The 20,271-nt window shown below is 35.3% G+C and overlaps 3 protein-coding genes across 6 annotated transcripts; 2 read left to right on the top strand and 1 right to left on the bottom strand.

Annotated features, from left to right (window-relative positions):
* Positions 1-363: 363 nt before the first annotated feature.
* Positions 364-3,447, bottom strand: LOC121756952 (ras-related protein RABD1-like). The gene is made up of 8 exons (XM_042152390.1): positions 3,290-3,447; positions 3,136-3,208; positions 2,845-2,892; positions 2,688-2,735; positions 1,821-1,892; positions 1,219-1,374; positions 941-1,044; positions 364-571 (listed from the first exon to the last, which is right to left on the bottom strand). The coding sequence occupies exons 1-8, from the start codon at positions 3,301-3,303 to the stop codon at positions 481-483; spliced, it is 606 nt and encodes a 201-aa protein (XP_042008324.1). The 5' UTR covers positions 3,304-3,447; the 3' UTR covers positions 364-480.
* Positions 3,448-13,554: 10,107 nt separating this feature from the next.
* Positions 13,555-17,098, top strand: LOC121759308. 4 transcript variants are annotated; one of them, XM_042154844.1, is made up of 4 exons: positions 13,555-13,715; positions 15,372-16,361; positions 16,518-16,613; positions 16,701-17,098. In XM_042154844.1, the coding sequence occupies exons 2-4, from the start codon at positions 15,683-15,685 to the stop codon at positions 16,790-16,792; spliced, it is 867 nt and encodes a 288-aa protein (XP_042010778.1). In that variant the 5' UTR covers positions 13,555-13,715; positions 15,372-15,682; the 3' UTR covers positions 16,793-17,098. The 4 variants fall into 4 exon arrangements, with proteins under 4 accessions (XP_042010778.1, XP_042010777.1, XP_042010776.1 ...); XM_042154843.1 differs by having other exon boundaries at positions 13,558-13,715; positions 16,518-17,098; XM_042154842.1 differs by having other exon boundaries at positions 13,558-13,715; positions 15,372-16,613.
* A 924-nt stretch (positions 17,099-18,022) lies between these two features.
* On the top strand, positions 18,023-19,066 carry LOC121758314 (cytochrome c). Its single transcript, XM_042153733.1, has 3 exons — positions 18,023-18,182; positions 18,524-18,657; positions 18,819-19,066. The coding sequence occupies exons 1-3, from the start codon at positions 18,071-18,073 to the stop codon at positions 18,909-18,911; spliced, it is 339 nt and encodes a 112-aa protein (XP_042009667.1). The 5' UTR covers positions 18,023-18,070; the 3' UTR covers positions 18,912-19,066.
* The last annotated feature ends 1,205 nt before the right edge of the window (positions 19,067-20,271 follow it).

Here is a 20,271-nt window from a genome sequence, read left to right as displayed (position 1 = left end):
CTTTCTCTTGGGATTTGAGAGTTATATTTAACGATAGTCATTTTCTACATTAGTCAAAGTTAATGCGAAAGATCTGTTTTTACCCACATGCAAGAAAATGTCTAATTTAGACATTTAATGACTGGATAAAAGGATAATACCATCAGGAAGTGAGCTATTTCTCTTTTTTCTTGTGTTTTCATCATTTTCTTCTATAGTGAATTTAGATAGTACACTTATTTTAGTTTCTAACCAGTATAATTTTTTTGGTATCATTTCTATTCTGAGTTGCTTCTATATTGGTACTGTGCTGGCCATTTCCATTTCTACCACATTAAAAAATGATTTGCAGTTGTGTAGCTCCAGGATGAGAAAGAGACGACATGCAAAAGCCACCGCACAAACTAGGTCTGCAGTTGAGTTTCAAGTAGCTGAAAGGACAATTCGAACGGTTATCTGTCATCAGCTTTTTACAGTCTTACAATAAACAAATATTACACTTTAACCGCAGCAGTTGCTCTTCTGCTTAATTGGCTCTCCCTTGATCTGGACCGTATTCGCTGACGACTTTGCTGTTCGTTGGTTACCCATCCTGCAATTACTCATATGTTAGGCAATCAATGAACAATGAACAATGAACAACGAACAACGAACAACGGACTAGGTGGGGATTTTATGTTCAATCGCGGCTGACACAAGACCAGTGTAAAAAACAACTATCGCCACCAACCCCAAAAGAAACAACTTTTCAAATGCTTCACCCATCACAGAAACACTTCTGTTTCATGCATAAAGTCTGTTAATAGATTAAGAACCCAAAAACCCTCAAAGTTCGAAAAGTATAAGTCTATTGAATTAAAAAGTTAAGCTAAGCAGTCTAAAAGCATAAAATAATGTCATATACTTGCAGTGACGAGCTAGATCAAGAATAATTCTATTCATCAATAGTTAGAAGATTTACTTTTTCTTAATCTCCGCAGCCATAGTCAAGAAAGCCTGCTCCACATTTATTGAATCTTTTGCACTTGTCTCAAGGAAAGGAATCCCTAGCTCATCAGCAAATGCCTGTAAGTCGTCCAATCCAGTGCAAGTTAATACATGAAATACTAAGAAAGATCTACAAATCACATAAATTCTAAAGAGATTAACTAGCATTTGCTATAATCAATATAGACGTGCTCATTTCTAATTTGTTGAAAGCTGATGTGATAATTGATATAGTTAACATAAAATAATCACCTTTGCGGTTTGTGTGTCCACAACTTTGTTCTCAACCAAATCACATTTGTTACCCACCAAAAGCTTGCAAACACTGTCATTTGCATATCTATCGATTTCGTTAAGCCACTGCTTGACATTGTTGAAGCTCTCCATCTCGGTAACATCATACACAATCTATTACAATTCAGACATGAGGCATTATTTGAGTAGCAAAACCAGAATTCAATATAAACTAAGTAGGTCAGTCATCTCACAGGAATAAATAATAGAACTACAGATGGCTCAAATTTGTAAAGTCCCAACTGATGGGAAAAATAAGCAAACTAGAAGAGTTCGTATCAAGTCTGATAATAGACTGGATATAAACTGAAGTCAGTAAGTCACAAACGGTAATGTGAAGATTAATAATAACATTCAAGAATACAGTGGGATAACAGATGACTATATTGGGCCAATTATAAGAAGTAAATACGTACCAGCAGTGTGAAAAACAGAGTTATATTCAATATACCTGAGTACTCAGCACATTCCATTCATACAATATAACTTTGAAGGAATCATGACTGCATACAATGACTAAACACAAAATACACAAATAATTATATCAAGATCTTTCTTACAATGATCCCATGAGCTCCTCGATAATAACTGCTGGTGATAGTCCGGAACCGTTCCTGTCCAGCGGTGTCCCACTGGATAAACATAAATAGAGAAAAAATACCATAGTAAGTCAAGAATTTGAGCTTATATGGGGTATCTACACAATGTATAAGAACTTTCAAACTAAATTGTTTAGCATTCACCTTTTTCAAGACAACTAGCATATAATCATACAGGAAACAAAATATTAGAAGCGAGCCCCAAGGCCTCCTTCTCCAATAGATATACTATTAGTATTATTTTCAAACAATATCATTACAACAAATCCGACTATGTATAATAAATCATCTTAATAGATTATCATATCCAGGTTGACCAATGAGAGTAGGCGCCATTACTACCACTCTCATCTATGATCCATCTATTAATTTTCAGGCAACATGTTCAGCATAGCTCTTGCTTATGTATTTATATGCATCATCTAATGAAAAAATGGCATATTTATTACATTCTTTCAAGAGAACCCACCAATAAAACATTCAAAACCAAACATTTTCTCTTTTAAACCTATTGAACCTTATGCAAACTCACATGACTAAACAAAATATCATTCTAAAAGAAGAAAAAAAACAGAATGCTAAAAGTTAATGACTATAAAAATTTAAAGGATAATTTCCAATAGAAACATAACCAAAGATCCAAATTTCTTATAAATTGAGGATGAAAACGTATCAAGCCAGGCGCATTTCTGCTTAGTCATTTAGGATAATCTTAGATGCAGAAAACACAAAAAGAAAATGGAGTAGCCAAAACGAGCTGAGCAGAATACAATTTCATCAATGAGAGAAATCACGAGCATTGACAATTGTACATGTTATTTAACTCACAATCTGAAGCTTGATTGTCTTCCCATCCTGCTCCACTGTCCTTATTTTCTACAAAATTAACAACATAATCACGCGAATCCCCAAATTAAGTAGTAGAACATGACAACAAAACAACAACAACAATCAATGAAGTTAATCAAATAGGAAGTGAACTTACAAAATCAACTCCAATGGTGCTAATGTAACTGTCCACATACGAATCATCCTAAAAATCAACCAACAAAGCTCATTTCCATAAGCAAACAGATCTCATGGTAAAAAAACACGCATTTCATAACAAGACACAAAAAGGCCCTATAAACATGGTCTAATAATTTTCCAACACAATTAAAAATAAAAACCCCAAAAAATCATCAAAACAAACACCCGTTAATGATCTTTCTCTACAAAATAGCGATTAATACACACAATATTACACAAATCAAACAAGCAAATAAGGTCAGCATACCGCGAATCTGAGAAGAAGACAAGACTTGCCGACAGAGGAGTCACCGATTAAGAGAAGCTTGAACAAGTAATCGCTGCAAAAAAGGGGAGGAAAAGCAATTTTAAGAAGAAACTTACCGAAAACTAACAGGAAACAAAATTGAGGGCGGTCTTACTATTCGTTACTCATGATTTCTTGAGAGAATACGAAAAGTGTCGAGCTTTCTTAGCTTTGAGTGTTTGGTCAGAAGAAGTATTGAGAGAAGGACTCGCCTGTTTGGTTGTAAAGGAAACACTTACTATTAGTACAACTTTATTTCCTTCCACTTTATTATACTCCTATAATACTATATGTTCTCAAATTAATTATTTACTTTATGATGCAACGTTTCTACAAAATGCAATCTGATTGGATTATGAAACACCGAATATATAAGATTTGAAAAGATGGTCTCAATTCGTGACACATTCATAGAGAGAGAGATAATAAAATGGGGAGTACCAAAGTCCGAATCTTACTTGGTGAATTTGTTTAATCTTACTTGGTGAATTTGTTTAATATTTACTCTCAAAGTTATAATAAGTTGCTAACTTTCTTAAATTGCTAATTCTCATAATTCGTCAACACAGTGTATTAAAAATGTCAATACGATCGTATTGAAATATCAATATAAACTTAGTTGATATTTTAATAAACTGTGTTGACATTGATATATAAATTTCAACATACAAATTTGTGTTGACAATTTAAAGTGACCGTGTTGACATAAATACGCTGCGTTGATGAGTTATCAAATTAGCAATTTAAGAAAAGTTAACATTATAATGCATCCCTATTCTCAATAGTACTGTTATATTCCAAAATTTTTACTTAGTGAATTAGCTGAACATTTACTCTCAATAGTACTATATTCCAAACTTTTAATTAGGGGTGTGAGAATGTGAGTCGCATGACAAACTATATATTCAAATCTTGTCCAAGTTTGACCGGATCGTAAAAGTAACAAAAGATTTAATTTTTGTGAAATTAAATAATCTAAAGAGATTGTGATATATTTATTCTTCATAAATCGATTCTCGATGATAGAGAAATATAGTGAGGTATAGATTGTCACTTAAATTTGAAAGAATACTCCCTCCGTCCCAGATAATTCGTCTCACTTTGATCGGCACGAGTTTTAAGAATTGTAATGAAAAGTGAGTTGAAAAAGTTAATGGAATGTGGGTCCTACTTTTATATATTAGTTTTATAATAAAATGTGAGTATAAATGAGTTAGTGGAATATGAGGTCCACTACAAAAAATGGTAAAAATGGAAAAATGGACCGACATGAGCTACCGCCGCCCGCCTCACCTTGTGCTACTTTATGTGGGACGGACCGAAATGGAAAAATGAGACAAATTATCTAGGACGGAGGGAGTAAGATGGAATAATGATCAGTTTTGTCAAGCCCACATGAGCTACCGCCGCCCGCCTCGCCTTGTGCCGATTGTCGGGCGTCGGGCACTAGATACTTTGGTTTTGGCAATTGGCCTTTGGTATTGGTCTCAAACCAACTTAATTCTTTTAAACCAATGGTGGAGGCGTGCCAGGGGCGTCTCCCTTCCTTCCCCTGTGGGACATGGGGAGACGTCTCTTGTGTCTCCCGTGTGACCAATACAAATCCAGATATATCGAGAACTTTCCTTAGCAGGATGTCCAAATTCATTTAGTCTGTCAAACCATGAGTGATGTTTGTAACTCCCAGTCGTTATTCATCAATCATAATGGCGACATTGATTCTCGTAGGCTCCTCTTACAGTGGTTTGACCTATAAATAAAGAGTTGTATTAATTTATTCTACACTAAGACACCAAGTCTATACATAGCATACACACTCTCCATGTCTCTCTGCATCCTCAAAGTCGTTGTCTCCTCCATTTCACCGAAGTTTGTTTCGTCTGCGGTGCTGTAATATTTTATCTTTGGGGACGTCACGTCTACACTAAGAACACTACCAGAGTGTATCTCGTCTTACAGAAAGAGGTCTTCCTCTACTCGGTTGAATGCTACTACGGTTCTATTATTTGATTAATTCAATTTGGCAATTCCATTTTTTTGTATTATATCTTTATTTTCCTTTGGATTGTATTACGTCCGACAGTTTATTTCTATATCTAATCATTTTTGACAACATTATACATACGACAAGTAAAATAAGTTAAAAATAGTATTATGCCTGACAGTTTATTTTAAAACATGGCAACAAGTCTTATTTTTAGAGCTATTGGCTACTAATCATCATAAACTTGTAGATTTTTAATAAAAATGATAAAACAATCATTCGATCACTCATACTACCTCCGTCCAAAAAAAATAGACTGAAGTTATAAATGATACAAGTTTTAATGTGCAATTGGTGAAGTAAGAGATAAAGAAGGAAAAGATGGTGAAAGTAGTGTCAGTGAACTGTGGGGTCCACCTTTAGAATGATGTGTAGGGTTATGATTTGTTTATAACTTTCCATAATTAGAATTGGTCTAATTTTGATGGACGACCCCAAATGGTAAAATTAGTACTCCATCTGTTCCATAGTAGTGAAGTCATTTTGCCATTTTGTTACGTTCTGAAGAGAGGGTTTTTGCACGTGTGCACGTGTCCCTCCTTTCAACAAGATTTATAATTTTCTCACTAATGCGACAAATCTTACTAAGTATAAGCGGTAAGAGCGGGGTCGAACCACATGGACTGGGGACCTACTTGAGATTGTTTCTACGACACAATCGGAAAAGGGGTCGGCTGCTGCCACACATTCATTGAGTGGGTTAAGACTCTAATCTACTTGACATGGGGAATTAAACTGGACTCTATCTAACTAACCTAGCGGATGTGAAAAGTACAAACACTTGCATGACAACCAAACTCAAGGCAACTTGTAAACTGGAGTTAAACTAACTAGAACACCTGTAACTGAAGGAATATGCTCAAAAATTTTCAAAATAGGCAGAAAAAGATGCAAAAGCAAGTGGGGACCATTTTTCCTAAACTGGTTGGGGTTGGCAGAAAAGTTGTGAAAAGCAAAAAACAAAAGCAAAAAACAGATCTGATTTTCTAACTAACTTTTACTTCATCTTCTCCAAACAACCAAGTAAAAACAGAGCATGGAATAGAGCTTCAGCACCATTGACAAAATAAAATAGAGCATGCGTCAAAACGAGACGTAAACATGAAATTCAAGCCAGAACTACCAGATCTACTCACGTGGGTCAAGCAGAAAGCAGAATAAACATAGATTAACCTTGCATGCATCACCTAAACTAACATATCTCAAAAATCGATCACGTGAACAACTAGATCTCAACCTCTAAATTACTGGAAATCAATAAACAACATGGATCTAAACATCTAAGTCACCAATTGCGAAAAGCATCCAAGAAACATGAGTAAATAGCATAATCAACATAAAAATAAACACCAAAGCTTCATAAAACTGGAAATAAGTCGAGATCCAAAGGCGGAGTCGTCAATTCCTCAAATGAAACTCGAGATCTAACTACTTCTCAAAAGCAGAAAAGAAAGCAAGAATCCAACGTTGGAGTCGTCAATTCCCCCGTCTAAACCATTGAACTAAGCTAAGAAAGAAGTTAACTATCTAAACTAGGCTAAGGGAGCAGTGGCGTTAAACGCCTATGAGAGCTTCCTACCTAAACTACGATAGCTTTAAGCGTTGCCTTCCTCATTCATGTTGGTCCCTTTATATAGGGAGACTTCAAGCTCAAATCCCTAGGGTATGCTCTTCATGATTTGACGTTTGTCCCTTAAACTAAGGGTGTCTACGAATCTTGCTCTTTTGCTCCCACTTCTGCTTCTGCCACCACCTACTTGATTCTCCTAGGTCAGTTGGACAGCTTCGGCTATTTCACTTCAAAATCTGCTCGATTGTATCCGCCAGGTCAATTTGCACAATCTCCTGGGTATGACAGATTTCTTACGCACCTGCTCTTCTGATAATTCTCCTTGACCTAGCGGATTTTTGACATTTTTACTCCTTTTCTATTCATTTTGCATCTGCTCGGTCAGTTTGCAGCATCTACTTGACCCAACAGATACCTGCACACTTACTCTCAAATTTGTGCATTATCTCCCCAAAAAGCATGTAATATCATCCAAACCAATGCATGAAACGAGCCTTATCAAACTGCTCACACTTAAACCATACTTGTCCCCAAGTATGAAAGACAAAATAAAATACATAAGGAAAGTTTCAATGCATGGTTATCAAATGACTGGCTCTAAAACGGGAAACAAAAGACTCCTAGACCTAGACGCAACAGACTTCGACAAAGAAAACATAACACGGACACACATAAGGGAAAATACAGAAAACAAAACAACACATAGATGTATAAACTGGTTTAATTTCTAGTAGCCGTCCCCACAAGTTTGAGGTCAATTTAATCGTCTACAGTCTCAGATTCCTCCCCCTCCCTTCTTCTATCGGGTCAGTTTGTCAGTTCGTCAAGACAACCTCTACTTTCACTAAGTTGTTGGATTCACTTGGTCACTCATTCCTCACCAGAAACGTTAGGACCATTCACTCATTCATTTTTGTCATACCACTGATGCCTTGAGTTCTACTGACACAGGAAAAGTTCCTTAAGGTCTTTGCATTTGGTTGTAACGGGGCCAGGGGATTGTAGTGTAAGTAGGTGGGAATCCTAAGGGGTCAAAGTTCTGTATTTGCAAGTTAAAGCATATGAGGGACATGTGAACTTAGGGACAAAAAGATGGAAACAACCTCCCTTGGTAAAAAATTTTCCTGCCCTGAAATTTTCCTAACACTTTTTCCCTTTTTTTTCTTGGGTCAGGTTATAACTTTTCCTGCCCATTTTTCTTTTCTTTCTAACCCTTTTTTTTGGGGTCAGGTTACAGAATTTTCCTGCTCATTTCCTTTTCTACTTCTTATTATTCCCTTGTTCACAACATATTCCCTACCCCAATTTGGTGAGCTGCCCCCTTGTTCACATGGTATGCAAGCTGAGGTTTCAACAGGAAGATCAATACCACAGAGACTCAACTTTGCTAACTAAGGGGTACCTTCGAAAGAAATAAGCTCAACTGGTTTCTCCTATTGCCTTTAGTCCTTACTCCCCTATGTCATTTCTCCCTAAGCCTCAAGTGGCAGCCTCTTTTTTTTAGTAGAAAGTGTTCTACTATTAGGCTTTTAACTCACTTTATAGAGGGCTTCACAACAAGATCAAATTAAGGCCTTTCTATCGTCCTTACTTCACTCAAACTGATTTTGATTTATTAAGGAAAGAGGTCTCAAAATTGACATGTATCCTCTCTTCAATTACTCTCACTAAGGGAATCTTGCCTTCTATTTCGCCAGTTTATACCTAACACTTAAATCCTAAAAAAATTGACTCCTGGACCTGACAAAATATATACATGCTCGACACTAACTGCACTAACTGCTCTCCCCTTCCCACTTCACTCATGCTTGTCCCCAAGCAGTCCTGATGAAGTGGAAACATGACAGTTGGTGAACACATGAACAACAGAGACCAACTTAAACACAGGTAACATAATCTTCTCACACTTAGACCGAGAATTGGGCTAAGTGGGAGATGACACAAAACAATAAAACCAACAGAGCATATATACAGGACGATCTTCTCACACTTAGACCAAAGATTGAGCTAAGTGGGAGAAGCACACAAAACACATATACACAGACATGACATGCTTAAAACAGAGAAAGCATGCAGACATAGACACTCAACAAAAGAAAAGAAAAATAAAAACTCAAATGTAAAATTACTTGGTCACTGGGGGTTTAATTCTGTTTCTGGCTCCCTTAGGAGTCAACCTTCCTGGGGTGCTGGTGGTGCTTGCCTTCTTGGTCCTCTTGTTGGTTATGGGGGTTGCATCTGCTTCACTTGCATGGTGTTGGTGGTTGTTGGTGTTGACATTTCCTTTCTTTTCTTACTTGGGGTACCATTAGATTCACTGGTTGCCTTTTGGACAGGGAGGCTCCTGGGGTTGGCTGCTTGGGCTTCTCAACTGGCCTGGAGGGTGCAAGTTGCTGGACCGGGGAAATTTTTTGTTTGACTAGGGCGACCATCCTCATCATAACTTCGACGGCCTGAGTCATCTTCTCTGTTTGAATCTACATCATCCCCCTCTGTGCCACAGCGGCATCAAAATCAATTCGATGAGCATAAATACAAGAAGAGAAGTCACATTTCTATTTGTTTCAACAAAATTCATCAAATAAAATCTAAAATCTTACAAATTTACAAACTCACTATCTATTTTATATATTTCCCAAATATATAAAATTGGATCTCAATAACCATCAAATAAATATTTGAAAAATTATAAGTATAAAAGGTGGTAAGTTTCAGTACATTTTCTTTGTCAAAAAAAGACAAGTCATCTTTAGGATTCGGACAAGTCATTCTTATGGTCAACTTCAAATTGAACTCATCAAATTGATTATCAAGTTACTAGAAGTAGTAAATCAATTACTTCTATAAACACATCAACTAAAAATATATGAAGATATGAAATTTGATGAACAAAACTTTTTGATCCTCCTTAAGTGAATAACTAGCTTCCATCTCTCATCGCGCTTGTGTGCATTGCATTGCGCAACCCAACTCATCGTCTTTCCACATGGACCGCCAATACACCGCAGAGTCACTATGAATCAACATGTCTGAAGAAGTGATGTTCAAACTTAAAGTAGTAAAATACAAAGACACGGTGTTGTTTGCTGAGCCAGATGGATCTTTTGTAAATGCTTTATTCAGTTTTTTTACTACCCCACTTAGTGGAATCATCACAAGTTGGATAAACGCTATGCAAATATTTTGTAGAATTATAATAGGACTGAGCCAACCCTTCGGTTAATCGACCAATGGAAAGTGTAAATAAACTAACTGGTACCGACCCAAACTCTCATTTGGTTACTTCACTAACCGAGGAATCTGAACTGAGAATCGACAAGAAAGAGGCTTCAATCGACCAATGGAAAGTGCAAATATTTATAATTCCTTCTACATTTGGCATGTCATTCTTTAACCTAGTTGGTTTGGCCGTTGGCCTTCAATCTCGGACGTCCCATGTTCGATTCTAGCTGGCTGTGAATATTTTTGTTTTTTTTAGCTTTTTTTAAAGCCATTCAGCTAAATAGAATCATTTATCTATTAATTTATCCAGGAGTTTTTATTCTCTCGTAGCTAGATTAATTCATTTTTGTTTTTTTTAGCTTTTTTAAAGCTATTCAGCTAAATAGAATCATTTATCTATTAATTTATCCAGGAGTTTTTATTCTCTCGTAGCTAGATTAATTCATTTGTCTAGTAATGATTTCATTTGTCTTATTCTTATAGTTAATTCATTAGCTAATAATTAATTCATTCATGTTTTTTCATACTGGTAATTTTATATTATATTGTTTATTTTTTTTACTTATGTATATACTATATTATTATTATAGCATCACAAAGTAGTAGTTTTTATAATCTAAAAATAAACTAATTATTTAGTTACATTATGTGCATATATATCATATTAGTAAATTTAAATATAAGTTATGCTTTTTATTTAAAAATATATTCTCCATTTGTTTCGACGTTGACACTATCATTGTGTGAACTTCAATGTCTATTGCTCATTTTCAAATTATTTATCTCACATTATGTGTATTGTTCATGTCGTAATTGTTTCTGGCGTTATCGATATTAAAAATCGCAACAATTGTTAACGTTAGTTTGGACCCTCCAATATCAAATCATGCGTCCGCCACTGCTAGTTATACACAACCTTGACTTATTAGAAGGTGTTAGTTTGTCGCAACCCTATCTTCTTGGTATCTTGGATAGTGGTACTCGATATACAAGAATAAGTATTGTGTCTTGGTACACCAAAGATGATATTGCCCCCAAGAAATGCTATGAACAAGACTCTATTGTATAAAAGCCTAGTTAGGTGGGATATATTATTGTACAATAAGCAAAACTGCTCCAAATTTAACGTAAGTTATGAATGATTTAGATATGCTCCCAAATAAAACAGAAGTAAAAGCAAAATCATCTTGGCAACTAGCCCGCACAATCACACAAAACACAAAATTACATGGTCGCATGTGGCATAATTCACAAAATCGGTGAGTTAATTAACAAACAATTTCAGAGTGGAACACAACTCGTTAACTTAATTCAACTAGCAGCCACCCACCGATGTGCAAACCATCCCGATGTATCTACACAATGACACACAATCTCTGTCTTTTGCTAGTCAAGAAAGCAGGTTCGATGCTTTGCGATCCTTTAGTAGGAATACCTAATGGGCCTCTCGCTTATGCCACCGGGCCGCTCCACATGAACTTTGGATACTGTTTAGACGTTGTGTTCCTCACTAGCATCTTTGTCGTATTCATAGCTGAATCGAAGAAGAGATGAAGGGTGTCAATGGAAATGTAGCGTGTTACCCCGTCGATGATTTCAAAGTGTATTTGGTTGTTAGCCCAACCCAATTCTTTTTCCAATAGTGTCAATTCTACAAGATAGATTGTATAGTTGGATTAACTCCAATTAATCTGTCTTAACCAAGCTATAAATCACAACCTAACTATTATTATTGTTTATTATGCAACAGTTTTTATGATCAAGACGTCGAATGCTCGTATTCGAAATGGAGAACATCCATAGTGGATCTACCACAAAAGTCTAATGACAACATAATCAAAGTAACTTAAATAAATCTATCATTCAGTGGCGTATGGAAGTGGGAACGAAGGGTACAACTGTACCCAAAATTCATGATGTTAATACTACATTTATTGGAAATTTACATCTTGGTGCTCCAGTGGTCTGTCCCTCATAATGCCTCCCCATGCTCCGAGTTCAATTCTCGGTTGGAGCAAAACTTTTAACTTTTATTCTCCTTTTCCTTTTCTTTTTGATTTATGAAAATTGCTACCTTTTTATTTCTATATTCAACATTTTCATTTTTGTTATGCATTCTCCTTTTCATTGTTTTAATTATGCTTATGTTTGAATACTTTTTTTTTATTTCTGTACTAACATTTTCATTTTTGTTACAGTACAATATATAGTAATTAGTTTTTTTTAGTTAGTTAATTATTTGCACTCCTACTAATATTTTCGTTATTGTAATGTAGTGCTCCAGTAATTAATTTTTAGTTAGGTAAAAATTTACATTCCTATTTTATTTTATAGATATTAGGATTGTTTACTATAATTTAATTATTTTGATTTTCCCTTTATGTTTGTTATTTCATTTATTTTAATTGCTTTATTTATTATATTGATACTCTATTTTTTTTATCATTTTAAGTAACGTAACTCGTACTTCAAATAAAAAAATTCTAAGTTTTTGTATTGCTTTTATTTTTTAATATGAAATTCTTATTTTTAACATTTTAGGTAGTACTCCTCATTCCCACTTAAGGAGTCCCATTTGAGTTTGATACGCGTTTTATAAAATGTAAAGAAAAGTTGGTGAAAAATGATAGTAGAATGTGAGTCCCATTTTTATATATTAACATTATAAAAAGTATGAGTGAAATAAAGTTAGTAGAATGTGGGGCCTATTGCCATTTATGAAATATTTTAACCGAAACTTCTAATGTGGGACAGACTAAAATGGTAAACCGAGTCTCCTAAAATGGGATGGATGGAGTATTATTTTTATTACAACTCGTACTTCATATAAAAAATTCTTACTATTTAAATTATTTTTATAATCAATATTATTTTATTTATAATAATTATTTGTCATATAATTCGTACCCCAAATTAAAAACTCTGGATACGCCACCGATATCATTGTTCATGTAATTTTATTTTGTAGCGTAGTGTACAGTTTGATCTTTTGATATACTTTATTTAATGAGTCTAAAATGATAAACAATGTTAAACGGGAATTTGTCTAGATTATTGATTCACTGCATGATTTTTTGCATTAAACTATTCTCTTAAATTACTACTATTACCTTACCTAGTGAATTGTGGCGACAAAATTGCTTTTAATCTAGGTTTTTTTAGCAAGTGCACAAAATATTGACCAGATACATATATTTATCAAAATGTAAGAATGTAAGGGAGGAAAATATTACATGTCACACGTCTGCTGTGTACAGCCTGCCCTTCAAATTTGCTGCATAAGATGCCACCAAATAGGAGTATAATATTAGCGGAATTGATTGTTAAAATAAATGATATGCTATAGTAGTACTATGATATTCAATACAGCAAAATTAATGTGTCAAAAGAAAACTGGAAATCATATTACAGCTGCACCGTAACTATAACATACGATTATTATTTTTTTATTATTATACGTACATATCTTATTATTTAATTGCTGTCTCCTGATTTTTGGATTTATTGGCTGGCGACAGCCTGTCAGCAACAAAAGTCCCACTCTCTCTCTTGTAAGACTACTCTCCCCTACCTTTACATTGTTTCCTTCTCTCTCTTCTCCTTCTCTTGCCTTGCATTTTGTTTTCTCTCACTAGGGGTTTTCTCGCATTTCTGCGGAATTTCAGATTCAACGTCGTACTTTACTGGATCGTTGATTCACAAGTCGTAAGCTTCCTGCACCTCCTCTGTTTTCCTTTCCTATGTTACTTTCTCCTCCGTTTTTTAGATAATATCTTCTTTTTCTCGAATTGAAGTGGTTATTTCTAGGTTTAGCAATTTTTCATACGAATGTGCGGATGCTTTCGTGCCTGCGTTTTCATATCCATAATTAACGTCTTAATTGTTGTTTTCCTTTTCTTTTTCTCTGCATGGTGTGGTCTTTGATCTCTTAGGCGCTGTTTTGTAGATATGTTGTTAATTCAGATCAAATTTATGGCTTGGAGTTTGTTGGTTGGTAAATCCGTTGTTTAAAGAAGCTGGTACTTAACAATTGAGTGACTGAGTTCCTTTTATTTCTTTTTAATACTAGTAATTTATTAGATTGTACATGCAAGTTGCCTTATAGTCGACGAAAGTTTGAGGTTGATGTGCTTGGAATTGCACCTGCAGGATAAATAAGGGCTTTTTAAGTGAATTTTATAATTTATTTTGACCATATTGTTGGATATTATCTCAGATTTATGAAGTAGTTCAGATTTCAGTGCCTGGTTTAAATTGTTAAAACATCAGCTGATGCTTAATGGATAATTTCACTTGATACTTAGCTCAGATTTGGCTTCATGACTTGTCGATAACAATGAGGAATGTGGAATTCCTTTCTGAAGTTTCTGGACCATCCGTCGTTTCGTGCTTATTGTTTTGCAGCAGAAATTTATCTTAAACATATTATTATAAGATTCAAAGGAAGTGGTCGAATTAATGTAGTCTTTGTCATTAAAACATCTATGTGGTTTAGTAACAAAAAATTATGGGTCGAAATTGGAAAGTAAACTTATTTGTATTGAGAGACACAGTTCCTGAGTCTAACTATTGACAAGAGTTCCCCTCAGTAAAAAAAACCCCAGTTTCCTATGCAATCCATTAAACAACCCATCTTGGATTGAAAAGTTGCTCTGTATGGTGTATCTCTATTGTGCTGATGGCTGATGTGATGGATTGCTGTTTTATATGGATGGCTCTATATAAAGGTTTCCATGCTCAGTCAAATTCAATCTTCCACCTAGAGTATACCTAGGCTGAACTTGCAAGTTGCAAGAAAATCTGGTTGCAGAATTTTGTCGAGTTCACTTGTAACAAAAGGCTAGGATTTGTATGTTAAATGTTTCTACGGCATGTGACAACCTAGTGATTGAATAAGTTGCAATATCTGTCCTCAATTGTCTGATTACATGACTGATTAGTCTCATATTTATTTTTACAGATGTTAGTTCAGCATATAAGGTGTTGCTATTTGTGTTACTGTGTATTGGAATTTCATATGTTGTCTTGGTCAAAAGATATGCTAACCTGTTTTAGGTAGCCACGCTTCTGCAATTGTGATAAAGTTTTTCTTTACTGAATTGATTGCTCTGAGACACCTGACACCTTATGCTGCTTAATCTCACTGTTACAATTGACAACTGGTTCTTCTTCCTCTTTGCTTGTATTTTCTTGTAGTTGCTTTCCAGTTCGTGGCTTCTTTTTGTTTGATTAACTTTGGCGTCATTCTCATTATTGTTATCACCTTTTTTTATAAAATAGTAGTAATTGTTATCATTGTTATACTATTATTGTATAATCTCTAGTGGGTAACTGATTGTGTATTTCCTGCTCATGCTGCAGCACTGCTTGATCTTTAAAGATTACCTTTTGGACTTGTGGATTTAAACCGAGTAGCTGAAGAAGCTGGAACTTCTTTTTGGCCCGAGGTCATTAAGCAACTTTTGTTGCTATATTCTGTTCTTCGCTTGAGGAGCATTTAATGAATCTCCAATTTGGACGTATATGATCTTTTTGGAGTCAATTGGAGTGTTCAACTATTTCTTTCAGGTATTTTTGGCTTGTTTGCTGGTCCTGTGGAATACCTTACTGAATAGAAGATTTTATTGTGTCCATGCTGGCGGAGAGCATGCGTGGAATCTGTGGTTTGGGTAATGCCCCAGTCGAGATTAGTCGCTGATGCACTTGGTGTGGTGACGATTTGTCTTGTTGCTGTATTGGTTGTTCTGGGGTTGTTCTGTATCATATATTCATTTTACTTCCGCAGTCGGATCCTCGGGCAAGGTTTCAGTCAGCTTAGTTATTTTAGTGGTCCTTGGATAATCAGAATCACATACATCTTCTTTGCAGTTTGGTGGGGTGTTGGTGAAATTATACGGTTGAATTTGTTGAGGCACCACGGAAGAGTATTGGATGGTCTCACTTTGGAATGGCAGGAAAAAGTCTGCAAAGGCTACATCATTTCGAACCTGGGATTCGCAGAACCATGCCTGTTTCTTACACTCATTTTTCTTCTCCGTGCATCTCTTCAAAGGTCTGGAACGTTAGGTCGCAAGTGGAATGTGAAAACGGCTGGTTTTGTTCTTGTTTATTGCATCCCATTGTTCATTCTTCAGCTAGTAGTTATCTTAATTGGACCGAAGTATAAGGAGGACCATAATCCAAAACTGCGTTCTTATTTCATCAGAGCAGCTTCGTCTGATGCAAATCACGATATTGCTTTCTGCACTTACCCTCTATTCAGTACCATCTTTCTCGGTGTTTTTGCTACCATCGTGACTATCTACTTGTTTTGGCTTGGTAGGAGAATTCTTCATTTGGTGATCAATAAAGGTTTGCAAAAGAGAGTGTACACGTTGATCTTTTTTATCTCTAGTTTTTTCCCATTAAGAGTTGTTCTGCTTGGTTTGTCGGTCCTAGCTGATCCAGGAACACCTTTGTTTGATGCCATAGCATTCCTGTCTTTTTTTTCCATTTTATGTTGTGCAGGGGTGGGTATGTGCATGCTTGTATACCTTCCTATAGCAGATTCTTTATCTTTGAGGAGTCTGCAAATAGATACAGAAGCTAGGAGGAAGGGGGCTGGTAATGAGTGTAACGATACAAGTTCATTAATTGCTTATCAGAGCCCAGTTGAAGGAAGCCTTGTAAGTAGAAATTCATCTGCCTCAGGAAAACGTGGATCGATTTCTTTCCGTGCTACGGAGAAAGATGAAACCTCTGGAGCAGCTTTTGTGGAACTAAGCCTCTTCAATCCTAGCTAGCATTCAAGTCCACCTGGGTCGCCTAGACTTGTCGGGTGGTCTATGGTGGTTCCTGCAAAAGGTTAAAATAGCTGCTGAGAGGCCTGGCCAGGGTGCCAAACATTTTTGCGCTCAACTCAGAACTCAGTACTGTCTGTAAAGGATTTAGCTGTTTAATAATGATTGCTAATTTTGCTGCTTTCTGGTTTTGAGATAGTTGTTTGCTTTTTTTTTTTTGTTTTTTGTCCACCTTATTTTTCTTGGTGGCGCTGTTAATCTGTATCTCTTCAAGTTTGGTTGGTTATGACAATTTCACAGCATTACTAACGACTGGAATGCTTCTCATGTTTTTGTTTCTTTCTTTTGTATTGGTGTTCAAATTAGTTCATCTCCTGGGGTTGGTTAAGTATGGTTTGGTAATTGCAACCGGATTTTGCCTAATCTGAAAATCCGAAATGTTATGAATAATTAATCAGATCCGAATTTTCCAAAAATCTGAACTATGAGAGTTGATCCGAATAATTCAAAATTGCATAAAAAATATAAAAATCTAAAATTTCAATACAAAAATTAAAAATTTGATAGTTTATTATGAAAATCTAACAATCTACAAAATATTACTCCATTGTTCACCACAAAGTTTTATATTAGGAGTACATTTTACTCCCTCCGTCCCTTAATAGGAGTCGCTCTTTGACCGGGTACGAGTTTTAAGAAATATAGAGAAAAGTTGGTTGAAAAAGTTAGTAGAATGTGGGACCCGCATTTTTATATTGGGTTTATAATAAAATATGAGTGAAGTGAGTTAGTGGAACGTGGGGCCTACTAGGTAAAAATGAAGAGTGACTCTTAATGGGGGACGACCAAAAATGGAAATTAGCTACTCTTATTCGGGGACGGAGGGAGTATTATTTAACAGCCATCGAACGCGTATTAGTAATAGTAGCTACTTAGTTATATTTGTACTCCAGTAGGAAGTAAAATAAGTTATACACCAAATTAATCATTTAATAAATTTGAATAAAAATTCAAACTCCAACCTTTTATTAATAGACATTGAATACTCTGGTTTCTCATTTATGTAATTCTTGATTTAAAAAGAGTAAGATGTGGTCAGAAATAGAAGTGGATTCAGTTAAGAAGTCCTAAAGCCACGTTCCACATTAACTGGTCGCTCGCTCGCTCGCTCTCGTTTTGCCATTTCATATTAATTTTAATCATTATTATATTAGGCTGTTTCCCTCTCAAAAACTAGAGAAAAGAAAAGAAAAGAAAAAAAAAGTGTTGGGATTTTGGTGAATGGCGACATTCAGCGAAGCACCGGCTGGCGACGCCAAATCTGGCGAGAAGATCTTCAAAACTAAGTGCGCGCAGTGCCACACCGCCGAGAAAGGCGCCGGCCACAAACAAGGTTTCATATTTGTTGTCTTACCTTCGTTCATGACGTCATTCTATGCTGGAATTGATGTCCTCTTTATAAATTTATCCCCCTTTTCCACATAATTACATTTGATGATTCTGTATGCGGAATTTTATCTGCATTCCATCTATTTCGATTACGCTCCATTCCTGCGTGTTATGTTTCAGATTTGGATTATCCTGTGATTGTTAACATGATTCAATTTTTTAATTTCTCTTTGACATTGTGTGATCGTTGATATTTATTGGATTTTGAAAGTTGATCTGCAAATATCTGTTAATGGATTTAAATAATAGTTGTTTTTCTCTTGTTGATCACAATTAAACTCGTAGGTCCTAACTTGAATGGGCTCTTTGGGAGACAATCTGGCACCACCCCTGGTTATTCTTACTCTGCTGCTAACAAGAACATGGCCGTCACCTGGGGAGAAAACACTCTTTATGACTACTTACTCAATCCCAAGAAGGTAATACATCTCGCCGATTCTTCATATGCCTGGCTCCTTATTTACGCGTATCGATATGTTCCCTGCGATTCCTTTTGTAATCTTTTACTACAAGAACTAGTGTGTATGTGTTCATTTCTTGGTTTTTGTTTGATCATTGCTAATCTTGATGATTAATGCAGTACATTCCTGGAACTAAGATGGTTTTCCCGGGACTGAAGAAACCTCAAGAGCGTGCAGATCTGATTGCATATCTTAAGGAGGCTACTGCTTGAGAGATTTGATTATGGTTTTTTGATAGCTAAGAGATTCATCAGTTTTTCATCCTGATTGGGGATTTTTTTAGAGGAAAGTAGTTAGATAATTCGGTAAATAAGAGCATCAGGCTAAACAATTTGTTGCCCATGAGTCGTAGGGGTTGGTTTCTTCATGTTGTTTATCTCTCACGTTAGGATATGACTTACTGCACTCCAATAATAAGATAAGAAAATGTGAAAATAGTGAGAATGGATAGCAGAGAAACATAATATAGGAGTATAACATAATGACTGATCCCTTCCTTGGCACGAAGGGAGTAAAACATAATGACTAAAATATCTAGTAAAATTTAAAAGAACTCAAAAGGAAAAAAAATATTCAAAAATAGTGTAAAAGTACCTTAAATAAAATTAAGTATTTATCCATAGATATCGTGATATATACTCCATCCGTCCCTCAATAATTATCCAGAAATATAGAGAAATTGGATAGAAAAAAGTTAGTGGAATGTGAGTCCATTTTTATATATTAATTTTATAATAGAATGTGAGTGAAATAAGTTAGTGAAATGTAGAACTTATTACCATTTATAGTAAAAAGTGAAAGTGGACAATTAATGGGGATAAACGAAAATGGCAAAAGTGTACAGTCAATGGGGGAATTTTTTTTTCCAATACTAAATAGTGCAAATTACAAGATGTTTTTTTTAGTTCACTCATCTTTATTTTTGATAATAGACCAAGAGCCCATTGAAAAGGGAAAAGGATTGTGGAGTGGTGCGCATGATCATGTCGCCACTTACTTCCATTATTTACATATTAATGAGAATGATTAAATTATAATTAGGACAGTTTAAGTGTTAAGTAAGATGATTAATTGCAAGTTAATTATGCGATCAAAATAGGTGAGAGCACATGAGTGTTTCTCTTCACCAACGGAATATTCCACTACTAATTCACATTTTTTGCAGAGGCCTTGGTAGGTTCTGCAGTTTTCTCGATTGTTTTCCTAACTAATGAATACTATAAAAAATTTATTTTACATTAATTTTTTGTTTTATCAGCTAATAACTTGTTAGAAGAAATCAAGGAAGATATGCAAAGATTATGGAGTCAATTATAATTAATTGTAATTATTCTTTCCTGATTTATAGCTAGGGTAAATCATACCATATGTAAGTAATTCTAAGCCTATTTAGGCGTGTAATTCCCTTCACTGTAACACACTTGAATGAATATATAAAACCTATTCTCAACATGGCTTCAGGGCAGGATAATCAAAAGCTTAGAAAATAAACTCATCATCGCCGATATACCTTGTCCCGACCAGAAGGTGGACAACAGAACCTGAAAATGTCAGGAGAAGAAGATGTTAAAA

Source organism: Salvia splendens, chromosome 12 (assembly GCF_004379255.2).
Source record: "Salvia splendens isolate huo1 chromosome 12, SspV2, whole genome shotgun sequence".
Taxonomy (NCBI): Eukaryota; Viridiplantae; Streptophyta; class Magnoliopsida; order Lamiales; family Lamiaceae; genus Salvia; species Salvia splendens.
Note: the sequence above shows the minus strand (reverse complement) of the source record. Positions and strands in the feature narration are given on the sequence as shown.